At 35.1% G+C, this 13,015-nt stretch overlaps 1 protein-coding gene across 6 annotated transcripts in view; it reads right to left on the reverse strand.

Annotated features, from left to right (window-relative positions):
• Positions 1–576: 576 nt before the first annotated feature.
• The window catches only part of ERCC8 (ERCC excision repair 8, CSA ubiquitin ligase complex subunit), a 50,915-nt gene continuing 38,476 nt past the window's right edge, over positions 577–13,015 (reverse strand). For 4 of the 6 annotated variants that reach the window (XM_064596151.1, XM_064596150.1, XM_064596155.1 and 1 more), the window contains 3 exons: positions 11,954–12,151; positions 7,488–7,571; positions 577–756 (listed from right to left, as the gene is read on the reverse strand). In XM_064596151.1, coding sequence (XP_064452221.1) covers positions 688–756; positions 7,488–7,571; positions 11,954–12,151 — 351 coding nt within the window. In that variant the 3' untranslated portion in view covers positions 577–687. The remainder of the gene's footprint in view (positions 757–7,487; positions 7,572–11,953; positions 12,152–13,015) is intronic. The other 2 variants (XM_064596154.1, XM_064596152.1) reach the window with 2 other exon arrangements.

Genomic DNA, 13,015 nt, shown 5'->3' on the forward strand with positions numbered 1-13,015 from the left:
GTCGCTTAACCAACTGAGCCACCCAGGCGCCCCAAAAAGATTAATAATTCTAATCAACTTTGACTTTGGTTATTATGTAATTATTTGGAATGAAAGACTTAACCAGATAAATAAAACACTCAATTCTGTCATAAAAAAAAAAAAAAAAAAAAAAAAACCTTTTGTGATACACACTTTTTGGACTGAGTCCAAAAATATTTAATTAAAGCTAGACAATGGTTGGCTAAATGAAATCATTGCAAAAACTGAAAGCATGAATAAAAAAGAATTTAAAAATTGGATGCTAACTTTTCAACTATCATTTTTGATATGATTGTCCTCAGTAAAAGCATCATTGAAAGTGAAAATGAACAAGGTGATGGTACAGCCAGTAGGAGAAAGTCAGTGCTGATAACCTTTACTTGCTCATCCTCTGAGACTGCATCTTACAGTTCACACAATGTGCTCAGGGTCTCACACGGGGGTTGCCAGGATCTGTCTCTATTTTTGATTAAATAAACTATATAAAAGTCTGCTTCAGGATTTTATGCAAATACTACCCTCATTTTAAAACATGGGTGAAAAAAATCACCCAAATTCAGGGTTAATTTAGCTGTCATCACATAGTTAGGAAGAAAACAATAACAAAAAACAGTCCCATTTTAAAAGTTTCATCAGTAGAGACACAAAGGTACTCAGGTTTGAGAATCATCCTTCCTCATCACTGCTGCTCCATGCGTCTTCAAATGCTGGGTTTAACTGTGATTTGGTTGTAGTCTAAAAAAGGGAGAAAAAAGGAAAATTTGATTGTTTTACCTCATAATTTTAGGTTCACAACATAGTTATGAAATCTATCAAATGAAGAGCAATTACATTATTTTGAAAGTAACAATAAAATTGTTAATTCAAAACAAAAGTAATATAACAAACACTCCACATACAATGTAAGGCAATGTAACTTCATTTTAAATAGACAAGCCAGAATTTATCCAAATTAACTATGTTTCCTTCAAAGTAATTACTTCACAAACACATATATAAATGCATCTACACACACACACACACTGATCAGCTATTGCTTATGGCATTTCTGCAACTCTTTGGAATTATCTGGAGAAGGCTGCACATTAACATCCACATGGCTAAGACTGGACTCAGGTCTATAATCTGACCTGACAGCCCAAAATATTAATGTTGGCAACTTTTTATTATTTGGATGGACCTGACTATAAATACGCAAATATCCATATATGGGGAATAAGGTGTTCATCAAATGGAGTAACACCATTTTTGGTCCAAAAACTAATGTGAGTTATTAAGTAGTGAGGTTTATTTATTTTTTCATCGCTGGTAAGGCAGTTCCCAAGTACATGAAAAAATATGTTAAAAATGGTAATATGTTTGTCATTAGCTCAAAGGTTTTCCAGGGAGATTTCTTTGAAAGTTAATATGCACCTGGATGGTGTTTATTTAAAACAACAAAACATCACAGTATTCTTACAACTTTAGAGCCCTACATAATAAAAGTAATCAGCAACTAGAGTTATTTTAATTATTTGTGGCATTTCAAATCAATTCACTTCCTGAGGAAACTTTTTGGATGGCTACTTTCTTACTCTCTGGCAAATGACTAAAGGGCTTTAAGACGGTCTCATTGTTTTGAGTATCTGGTCATTCTGAGCCAGGTTTGCTTCTTATTCTGCAGCTTTTACATCTGCTACAAGTGTGTTCAGACCCCAAATCCACCAATGTATTAGCACCAAGACCACTCACATATTACCTTAGATATTGCCTTATACAACATACAGCAATGTTTTAGGTTAAGAGGAACCCTTGTGTCTAAGCATGTTTACTGCCTTTTTTTTTGATATGATGACTTAGAATCTTAAAATTTAAACAATGATAGCAGTAGAGAAAATGTGAATTTCCAGTAAGTTCCCCAATATCACCCAGGATAGTTGGAAAAGGACACATTAATTTAAGTATTCCTTATGGCTATTAAAGCTATAGATCAGAATCTATTACTAAACCTAATGCCCGCTATTGGCACCATTATTAAACTATAATAGTCATGCTTGGTATCATGACTCAGTTGTACAAACAAAAAATATATCTCAAATACTCAGATAAAAAACTGTTACCAAACCTCAGCTAATTATTCACTTATTTCTAGCAGCAGTCCACTGATTTGTAATCAATGACTGTACCACACCTAAGTTTGTTTATTTTTTCATCCAAATGTTCACTGTACAGAATTGCTGTTGAATCACTATATGGTACATCTGAAACTAACATAACACTGTATGTTAACTATACTGGAATTAAAAAAAAAAAAAGCTGTAATGTCCTTGGGGGTTAGGTGATTCCTCTCCCTTACTCTATCTTACTCTGCCTTAGATATCTCCCAAAAATGTCTCTGAGTGTGAATAAGCCACACAAAGGTCATGCCTCCTAACTCCACTATGGAAGCCCAATACGTAACCTATTAAACATTTAAATTTCATTTTAAGACTCAAGAGAGAAGCAAAATTATAATTTATTGTAAATTATTGTTGCTACAGTGAGCAAAGAAACCAAAATAATTAAGTGAAAATTGAAATGAAATATTGATAAATTTTGATAAATACTATACTAATACTAATACGCAAATACTATAAACTTGACTGTTTATAGTAATAAAGGATAACAATATAAATGCATTATAGTACGATTATTACAGTTATATTTTGTTGCTAAAAAATCACAAATAAAACACACTTGTAATTAAAAGCTACTGTGAGAAGGTTGTATATAGATGTGGTACCCATATTACCGTTTGAGACCCACAGATGAAGTGTAACTACCATCTATCACTTAAGTTTTCTCTATAATATCTCCTCCTAGTAGACATCCTTTCTATGCTTGAACCTCACCAGGTTGCCTGTTCTATTGAGAGACAGTTGTAAATATTATGGAGATAGAGAAGCATGATTTAGAAGGGATCTAGTCCAGGTCCAAATAATGGGAAGGAAGAACAAAACCAACCCCTACATCTACACATATACATCTTGATGTATTCTAAATTCCTTACTGGTAATTACTGGAAAGTCTCCACAGGAGCAAAATAGGGCTGTTTTTGTCAGCAAATGATTACAGCTGACCCTGAACAACAGGGCTTTGAACTATGTGGATCCACTTATACGCAGATTTTTTTTTTATAAATACAGTACAGTATTGTAAATGTATTTTCTCTTCTTTATGCTTTTCTTAATAACATTTTCTTTTCTCTAGCTTACTTTATTGTAAAAATACAGTATATAATACATATACAGAATATACGTTAATTGACTGTTATGTTATGGGTAAGGCTTCCTGTCAATAGTAGGCTATTAGTGGTTAAGTTATGGAGGAGTCAAAGTTACATAAGGATTTTTGATTGCATGGGGGTGGGTGCCAGCATCCCTGTTGTTTAAGGGTCAATTGCACATACCTACCAAGTGGTAAATAAAACAGCTATGTATTGTGTAACTATCAAAATAAAGTAAGACTCTTGGTGAGAGGTCAGATTTAAACTATAATGTAGCTGCCGTATAGATCTCAGAAAGGAAAAAGTGATTAGGAGTTATATAGGCTTGCCTTAACCATGACCAAGTTTTAGGAAAAGAGGGCAAAAGGAAGGCAGAGTCCTCAAAATATAATAAAACAGCCTGCCAATTAAATACATAGATTTATGCTTAAAGACCATAAAACCTGTCCCTATCACCCAATGCCTTTCAATTTCTTACAGTAGGACTAAATTTCCCCTCTGTCTTGGATATCAGAAGAAATACTGCTAAGGGATTATATCTTAGTTGATGGGGAAGTAAATCTCATCTCAAAGGTGGATTTGAAAAGAAACTGAAGAACAATTTTGCTTGATGATTCTGATATTAGGAGACCATAAACTTGTCCTCAGTCCACAGTGGATGTCAGAACAGGGATTCAAACCCAGTTACCAGTATGGTTATTATTTAGTTTACCTGAAACTGAAGATTAAGTGAGTGTGTGTGCATGTATGTGCGTGTTTTGTTTTGAAGCGTGTTCCTGCACACTTCTGGGAAATTGCAGCATCACTTATTTGATAGCTGAGATAAAAACACTGTTTTGTTTTTGTTTTTAAAGATTTTATTTATCTGAGAGAGAGGGAGAGCGAGAGAGCGCATGCGCAGGGCAGAGGGAGAGGGAGAAGCAGACTCCCTACTGAGCAGGGAGCCTGAAGCAGGGCTCGATCCCAGGAACCCAGGATCATGACCTGAGCTGAAGGCTTAACTGACATCCAGGTGCCCCTAAAAACACTTTTAAATATGAGTTAAATAGTAAATATACATGTAAGGAGTAGGGTTTGGTGCAGACAGACTTCTCTTGGATCTATACCATGATCACATTCATGTTCTACCTACATTCAAAGGAATATTTCAAACTAAAGTTTTGTGAAAATAATTTTAGCCCATACCATTTTATGAGAATGATGGCTATCTTAAAGCGTATAAACAGTATATTTTAAAAGATAAGGCTTTATAGCTCTAAAACTTAAATATAAAGCTAACTTGTTTTTTACGCATCTCTATTTGCTTTTCTACTTGTTCAGTTTAGTTTCCCACATGCAAAAATTCTTCTAGATGAGGAAACTATCACTATAACTACATTGTATAAATAAAACATCAGAGTCACAGACTATCTTTATAAATTAAGCAATTTAGTTTTCTTCTAATATCCTTTCTCCATATGTAAGTCATAGATTTAATTTATTTTTATTGTTTTCATTTTGTAAGTGATTGTTATACTTGTTAACATAGCCTCGAGTGGTCTTTTCTAGTTTTTGTTTTTTGGGGTTTTTTCATAGTGTTTTAACTTAAATTTATTGCAGACAGTAATTCCTAAAAGGCAGGAAGCAGTAATTAAATAATGCAAAATAAGTGCCTGAGCCAAAGTATTTGACCATACTAAGCTTTCTACAGAAGGGGCGCCTGGGTGGCTCAGTCGTTAAGCGTCTGCCTTCGGCTCAGGTCATGATCCCAGGGTCCTGGGATCGAGCCCCGCATCGGGCTCCCTGCTTTGCGAGAAGCCTGCTTCTTCCTCTCCCACTCCCCCTGCTTGTGTTCCCTCTCTGTGTTTTTCTCTGTCAAATAAATAAATAAAATCTTAAAAAAAAAAAAGAATATTCAGTCATTTAAAGCAGCTGTACACCAAAACTAATCAAAGCCATAATAAACTAGATTTGTGATGAAATCTGAAAATATTCATACAGCAGTTGACCAGCTGCTTGAAGATTTACCATTATGTGTTTTCTCTATTTTATTTGGATTAGGGCCAAAAGAAAATAAGTCACAGGCTACACACTGCAGTAAGCCACAGCAGTTGCAAATCTAGGCATGAAATAGATTTTGCCAATAGCTGCTAAATGGTATCAACCACCCCCATAAAAACTCATTTCCATGTGGTTTTGGACAGTCATTTTCTCACAAAGGAACTAAATATGTGAAAATATTTTTAGAATTTTAAACTTGCTCTACCAATACTTTTCATCTCCACTGAAGATGCTTTGTTTTTATACCAAGACTTGAGTAAGATTAACTCAAGGTGTTTCTAACTGCATTATTTATATTTCCAATTTAAAAAAAAATTATATACATAAATATTGGTTTTTAGACATTTGACTTTTTATATCCTAGAAATTAAGATAAATAGGGATGATTAACAGTGGTCAGTAAAATAATCTTTGGTGGGGGTCGCCTGGGTGGCTCAGTCATTAAGTGTCTGCCTTCAGCTCAGGTCATGATCCCAGGGTCCTGGGATCCAGCCCTCCATTGGGCTCCCTGCTCAGTGGGAACCCTGCTTCTCCCTCTCCCACTCCTCCTGCTTGTTCCCTCTCTCACTGTCTCTCTCTCTGTCAAATAAATAAATACAATCTTAAAAAAAAAAAAAATCTTTGGTGAGAAAGATAGCACCTTTAGACAGTGTAACATAGAAGTAAAAATATACAGAGGCCACTACTTAAGACCAGGGGGCATGTCTTATTCATCTTTGTTTACCACATTTTTAAGGGTCTTTATTCCCATGGCCATTGGTTATATTTGTATCAATTTATGTCTAAGATGGATACTAACGGGTGCTTGGGTGGCTCAGTTGGTTAAGTGGCTGCCTTCGGCTCAAGTCATAATCCCAGGGTCCTGGGATTGAGTCCCACATCGGGCTCCTTTCTTAGTGGGGAGTCTGCTTCTCCCTCTCCTTCATGCTCTCTCTCTCTCAAATAAATAAATAAAATCTTAAAAAAAAAAAAAAGTAAGACAGACACTAACAGACTGCTGATAGAGGAGTATAAATTGGTAAAATTCAAGTGTGTGAATAAAAAACCTTAAAAATGTCATACATGATAACTCAAGAGATAAAATCTACTTCTAGGAATCTATCCAAATAAGCAATCAGAAATATAAACAATTTATGGGGCGCCTGGGTGGCTCAGTCATTAATCATCTGCCTTTGGCTCAGGTCATGATCCCAGGGTCCTGGGATCGAGCCCTGCATTGGGCTCCCTGCTCCACAGGAAGCCTGCTTCTCCCTCTCCCACTCCCCCTGCTTGTGTTCCCTCTCTCACTGTGTCTCTCTCTGTTAAATAAATAAATAAAATAAAATAAAAAAAGAAATATAAACAATTTATAAACAGTTACCTTGATTTGTTTATAGTGATCAAAAGAAATCTCTCCGAATAGGTAAATATTTAAGTAAATTGTGATATATAAATGACAGCGTGCTATGTTATTAAAAACAAATTTACAAATAGTTATTAATGACAGGGAAGAAGGTTTATTATTAAGTTAGTAAAGTAGGATGCCAAGTTGTGTGTCCAAGCATATTAACTGTGTTTAAACAACCATATATGCATAGGAAAAAGCAAGAATGAAGTAAATGAAAGTGTTAATAGTAATTCAACTTTAGAAATTTAAGTTGTTCTTTCATATTTTTCTGGATTTTCCAAAAGTGTTATAACAGGCAAACTATTTTCACAATCTGAAAATAGCCAGACATGCTTTTAAAAGTCTCTCTCATGGGGCGCCTGGGTGGCTCAGATGGTTAACCGTCTGCCTTCAACGCAAGTCATGATCTCCAGGTCCTGGGATAGGGCCCTGCATCAGGCTCCCTGCTCAGTGGGGAGTTTGCTTCTCTCTCTTCCTCCCCCGCCCCCCGCTCGTGCTCTCTCTATCAAATGAATAAATAAAATCTTAAAGTCTCTCTCATGTGAAATAAATTAATAAAACTTCTTTTTTTTTTTTTTAAGATTTTATTTATTTGACAGAGAAGAGAAACGCGAGAGAGGGAACACAAGCAGGGGGAGGGGGAGAGGAAGCCCAATGTGGGGCTCGATCCCAGGACCCTGGGATCATGACCTGAGCCTAAGGCAGATGCTTAACGACTGAGCCACCCAGGTGCCTCTAAAACTATTTTCTTTGAGATTTAAAAGTCACTGTATAATTTGTGTAAATAATATTTACCTCATCATCATCATCAGGAACTGGTTCAGATAAGGATGGTACCCAAGCAAGTATATTGCAGTCTCTGCTACCACTATAAAGTTCCTATAACACAGAAAATAAAGATATGATCGTGGGTCAGTTTAAAGCTGGTGCCAATCTGAAATGAATACATCATTTAAAGACTAATTTTTAGGTTAGATCAATTAGATTAATTCTATTTCTTCTCTCCAAGGAAACCGAGCTGAGGTCTTTTGTTTCCTTAAGATGCAGTAAAGCTTTGTTTTATATTTTAAAATATCATTAGGATATTAGGATTAAAATATCTGATATTGTCAGAGCTTGCTAACCTGAAAATTTTACAAAAAGATTGAACAACCTAGTGGTTTTTTATCAATCATAGTATCCATTTATCGCAAGTGTCAGAGTAGAAAAAGAAAAAAGATGGAATCAAGAGTCTGTCCTTCTCTGTCAATAACTGAGTTTTAAGAAAGACATCAATAATAAAACCTTATGAGTTCTAGCTAAAATAGGCCAGAACTTCACAAAAAATATTATTTAGCTCACAGCTGCCTAACTGGTTGTTATTCAACAGAAAAGCTTTTAGATCCATATGCTATGCTTAATCAGAAGTTTATTTAATAAGGGGAAGCTTGGGCTGATGCGCAGTCTATGTCAACATCTTTATGAATATGCTGTTTACACATAGCTGAACAATGTTCATTTCCATCCCCAACAAAACTCAAGGAATATGTTATATTGTCTAGTACTAAAAACATTCCTATGAAGCAGTGAAATAGATACTCTCATATAAAGAAGGTATAAATTGGTATAATCTATGCAGAATAGAATCTCAATACATGTCAAAAGTTTTTGTATGTGTTTCTGAGAAGTCATGCCAAAGACATGTATGAAATTCAAGGATATCAGCAGTATTATATTTAAAATAACAAAATATGGAAATAATTGTCCAAAAGTAGGGTAATGATTTATATATAAATTTATGTTGCATTCATAGTATGGGATGTCATATAATCATTAAATTTGTTTTTTAAGAGTGTTTAATGACATGGGGAAATACTCAATGTCAAGAGAAAAGAGAAGGATATGAACCACAGAGTCATCCTGTGAAGGAAAAAAGCAAGATGTAAAACACAAGGCCAAATTAAAAAAAAAAAAGAAAAAGCTATGTAAAGGAAAAAGGTCTAAAAAGAAAAAACAGCAAAATGATAAGCAGCTGTAAAACTATGAATGACTAAGTGGTTTTTTTCCACACAAATTTATTTCTGTATTTCTACACAAACATTTTATTTTTCAACATGTTCAACATGGGCTTGAACTCACAACCCTGAGATGAAGACCTGAGCTGAGATGAAGAGTCAGATGCTTAACCAAATGAGCCACCCAGGCACCCCCAAACATTTCTAATAGTGAAGTTTTTTCCTGCTCTGCTATGCAATTATTTATTTTCAATACTGTTCATCTCAAAAAGTTTGAAGTATGGTACAATTAATATTTTTCTAAAAAAAAATAAAGGTTCTAGATAAAGGGAAATTAAGATTATAAAGTTATTCATAGGAAATATAGATGTAAAAATATATTTTTTTAATATTTATTTATTTGACAGAGATATAGCGAGAGAGGGAACACAAGCAGAGGGAGTGGGAGAGGGAGAAGCAGGCTTCCCGCTGAGCAGAGAGCCCGATGTGGGGCTTGATCCCAGGACCCTGGGATCATGACCTGAGCCGAAGGAAGACGTTTAATGACTGAGCCACCCAGGCGCCCCTAGATGTAAAAATATTAAAGTAAATTTGATTTAGTTATACATTATCAGACTTCCTGAAGGGAACAAAATTCTACAGACTGTATTGTTTAACCTTGAATATATAGTTACACTAACTGTGGATGATGTAAAGATATTTTCAAATGTTCAGTGCCCTTGAACAATTTAATTTCCTGAGACTATAAACACACACACACACACACACACACACCCCTCCAAGATAACTTGGTCAGATAAGCTTACAAGGCAATTTGTGGTTAAGTACTGCCACACTGATGGAGACAAAGGAAATTCTGTAGATGTTCAAGAAAGCTTACAAGAGACAGCACTTAAATTAGAATGACTAATAAGAACTTCAGGTAAATGGAGGGATTTGAATTGAGTGTTAAAGTTTTTGGGATAAGTTTAGGTGTTCACTTGGGAAATTAGACTAAGTTGACAACATGAGTCCTATCACTCATGAATGTTTAGTGTATTATTTCCTTTGAACAAGGACACTCTCATACAATTACAGTGCATCTAACAAAATCAAAAAATTCACAATGATATATTACTGCCAGCTAATTCTTAGACTCCATTCAAGTTTCACCAATTGTCTGAATAAATGTCCTTTATAGCAAAAGGGTCCAGATTTAAATCATATGCTACACTTAGTTGTCATGTCTCCTAACTTTCCTTCAATTTGAAACTGTTCTTTAGTCTGCACTTGGCCCTCCTGACCTTGACAGTTTTGAAGATAAACACCAGTTATTTTCTAGAATGCCCTTCAAATTTTTTCTTTCCTCGTGATTAAATTGAGGTGATGCATCTTTGCCAGGGCTATCACTGAAGGAATACTATGTAATTGGGATGTTAACTTTGATCATTTGATTAAGGTGATGTATGCCAGGCTTCTTCAAGATAAAATTACACATTTTACCTTTGTAATTAATATTTTGTAGGGAGGTACTTTGGGACTATGTAAATATCCCACTCCTCATTAGACTTCCAATTTATTAGTTTACTTACTTATACCTGAATGGAGTCATGGACCCTTATTTAGTCAATGTGTTATAACCCAGTATTATCATTATTTATTTCGATGTTAGGTATATCTTGTTAGATTTTTATAGTTATAATAGAAGTACTATAAACATCAATTTGTTTTCAGATTGTAAATTCTGTGTAATATATAATTTGAAAAAGGGTTCTACTGCATGCAAAGTACTACCCTATTTCGCTTTTGAGACTTAGAATTATTTTCCTTCTCAAAAATCATAATGGATATAATGGGATAAGAGCCGGAAGCTGTCTGATGTAGTGCAGTGATTCAAATCTGCGTATGTAGCACCTAGAGAAATGGGATTAGTCAGGAGGCAACTGGCCTAGGTTTCTGGCTGTGACCGGCTTGTCTCAGCTATTCCAAGGGCTGGGGGGAACCAGTATCTGGGCACACTTTTAATCTATTCTAGGCACATGTGTTAGGAATTCTGATTTGGTAGAAAGCAATAATTTATAGTCAGGATATCTGGTTTAAAATCTTGGCTGTGTCTCTGAGTGACTCTGCATAAGAAAAGAGGTACAGTATTCCAAGAATTTCTTTGAATAGATAACCATACACTGTGAAGAACTACTTGCAGGTTTGAGGCAAGGCAAAGTGGTGTTTTAGTCTTCTTCTCCCAGAAGTAATACTAAAAATATTTAACAACTAGTACATCAGGATACTGACCAATTAGCAGACGTAATAGCCATAGAGTGGGAGCAGGATCCTGACGGTCCCTCTTAGGTGCTAGGTTAAGGTGTAAACTAGGAGGCCTCAGGAAAGGGGGTAAAGCTAGAGGTCTCTTAGGGGGCTTGGTGCAATAGCTATTTAACAAACAATAAAATATGTATTTGAATATTTTAATAATGGCTATTGCCATACAGATGTGTGGTGGCTGAAAAATAAGCACTGTATATCTTACTGTAGTATCAGACACAAATTAAGTAATTAGCATTAATGAATAAATGATTAACAACTTTACCAGGTGATGAAGTCCTTCCTAGCTCTAATAATCCATAGTTTTCATCCTATCAGTATTTAATGCTCATGAGCCTCATTTTCTTTACCCACAAAATACAGAAAATACCTACAGTCTTGCTATATTAGAGACTCATTTAAAGGAACACATGAGGTAATTTGTGCCAATATTCTCTGAAAAATATAGTCTGCTCTGTTGGTAAGATGAAAGAGAAAGGTCAGGATGTTAAAAAACAAAAGCCATATTTAAGAAATCGTGTAAGCTGCATCAACTCAAAAGTAAATGATTAGCCACTGACAAGAAATAAAGAAGAAATAAAATCTGAGACAGACTCACACATAGATAAATGAAGATACAAAAACTGTATTTTGAGATTAGACACAGTATTCCATCTTTTCCCAAAAGATTGATTGCAAGACATTATTTTAATTTACTAGAGATTTCATCTGGTAAATAAGTGGAGCCCAAATGCAGAAGAAAGAATTTATCTCAGTCAAGTTGCACAGTATTATATTGATTCCTACAAATATCCTATACTATCTAAAACTGTATCCTGTATAATCCTCTATTAAAGAAACCCTAGCTTAAATGTGGATTACAAGTGTAATTCCTCAGAATGAAATCACAATTTATTCTTTTGTATACAACTAGTCTGGCAAGCTAGCTACCTGAACATTTTAAATTCCCTTAAGGATCATTCTTACCTGGAAATTAGACCGGAATACACAGCAGTCAACACTTTTATAATGTCCCTTAAGCATAGTTATCTGTTCTCCTGAGTAAATTGTATAAAGAGCAATGGTGCTACCATATGGTACAAAAACAAACTCTGTACTGCAGCCATAGGAGACTGTGAATTTCAATCCTTTTCTGCTGTCATTACAAACTTTTCCATAGTTGACCTGCAGGATGTAAAATAGTAACATTACTCATTTCTTAAATCTGAATTAAAAAGACAACAAAGATTAGAAGAAATATTTACTTAAAATATTATAACATACTATGGAAAGGGCTGTAATAAACCTAAAGAAAATGATCAAGGTCCTAACAGAAAGAAACAAGGGCCAACGACATAAATATATATTTCACATAAGAGGAAAATACAAATAGTAAAAAAAAGTCCACAAAAGCAAATGTTTACATTTAACCAGGCTAGAAATAGACCATTTAGCAAAAAATTTCAAGAAACCTTGAGACAGTGAATACCGTTACAAGTGAGGTAACGTGTTGGTGGCACTGTAACTTGTCATTGCTTCTAAAAGGCCAAATGATTTATTATGCAACAAAATACAAAGATGTTCTTTTTTGGGGGGGGAGGGAATAATTCTCTTTTTATTTTAAAACATTTTTAATTGTGGGGCGCCTGGGTGGCTCAGTCGTTAAGTGCCTGTCTTCAGCTCAGGTCACGATCCCAGGGTCCTGGGATCGAGCCCCGCATCGGGCTCCCTGCTCAGTGGGGAGTCTGCTTCTCCCTCTCCCACCCCTGCTGCTTGTGTTCCCTCCCTCGCTGTGTCTTTCTCTGTCAAATAAATAAATAAAATCTTAAAATAAAACATTTTTAATTGTGGCAAAATAGACACAGCATAAAATTTGCCATCTTAACTGTATTTAAGTGTACAGTTAGTGACATTACATTCACATTGTTGTGCAACCTTCATCATCCTCAATCTCCAGAACTCTTTTCATCCTGCAGAACTGAAACTTTGTACCCATTACACAAGAAAGTTATTCTTACTCCTTGACCTGGTAATTACTCCTGGAAATTT

This window comes from Mirounga angustirostris, unplaced genomic scaffold (assembly GCF_029215605.1).
Source record: "Mirounga angustirostris isolate CCGP_5_RB_7025 unplaced genomic scaffold, mMirAng1.0.hap1 SCAF_7, whole genome shotgun sequence".
NCBI classification, from domain to species: domain Eukaryota; kingdom Metazoa; phylum Chordata; class Mammalia; order Carnivora; family Phocidae; genus Mirounga; species Mirounga angustirostris.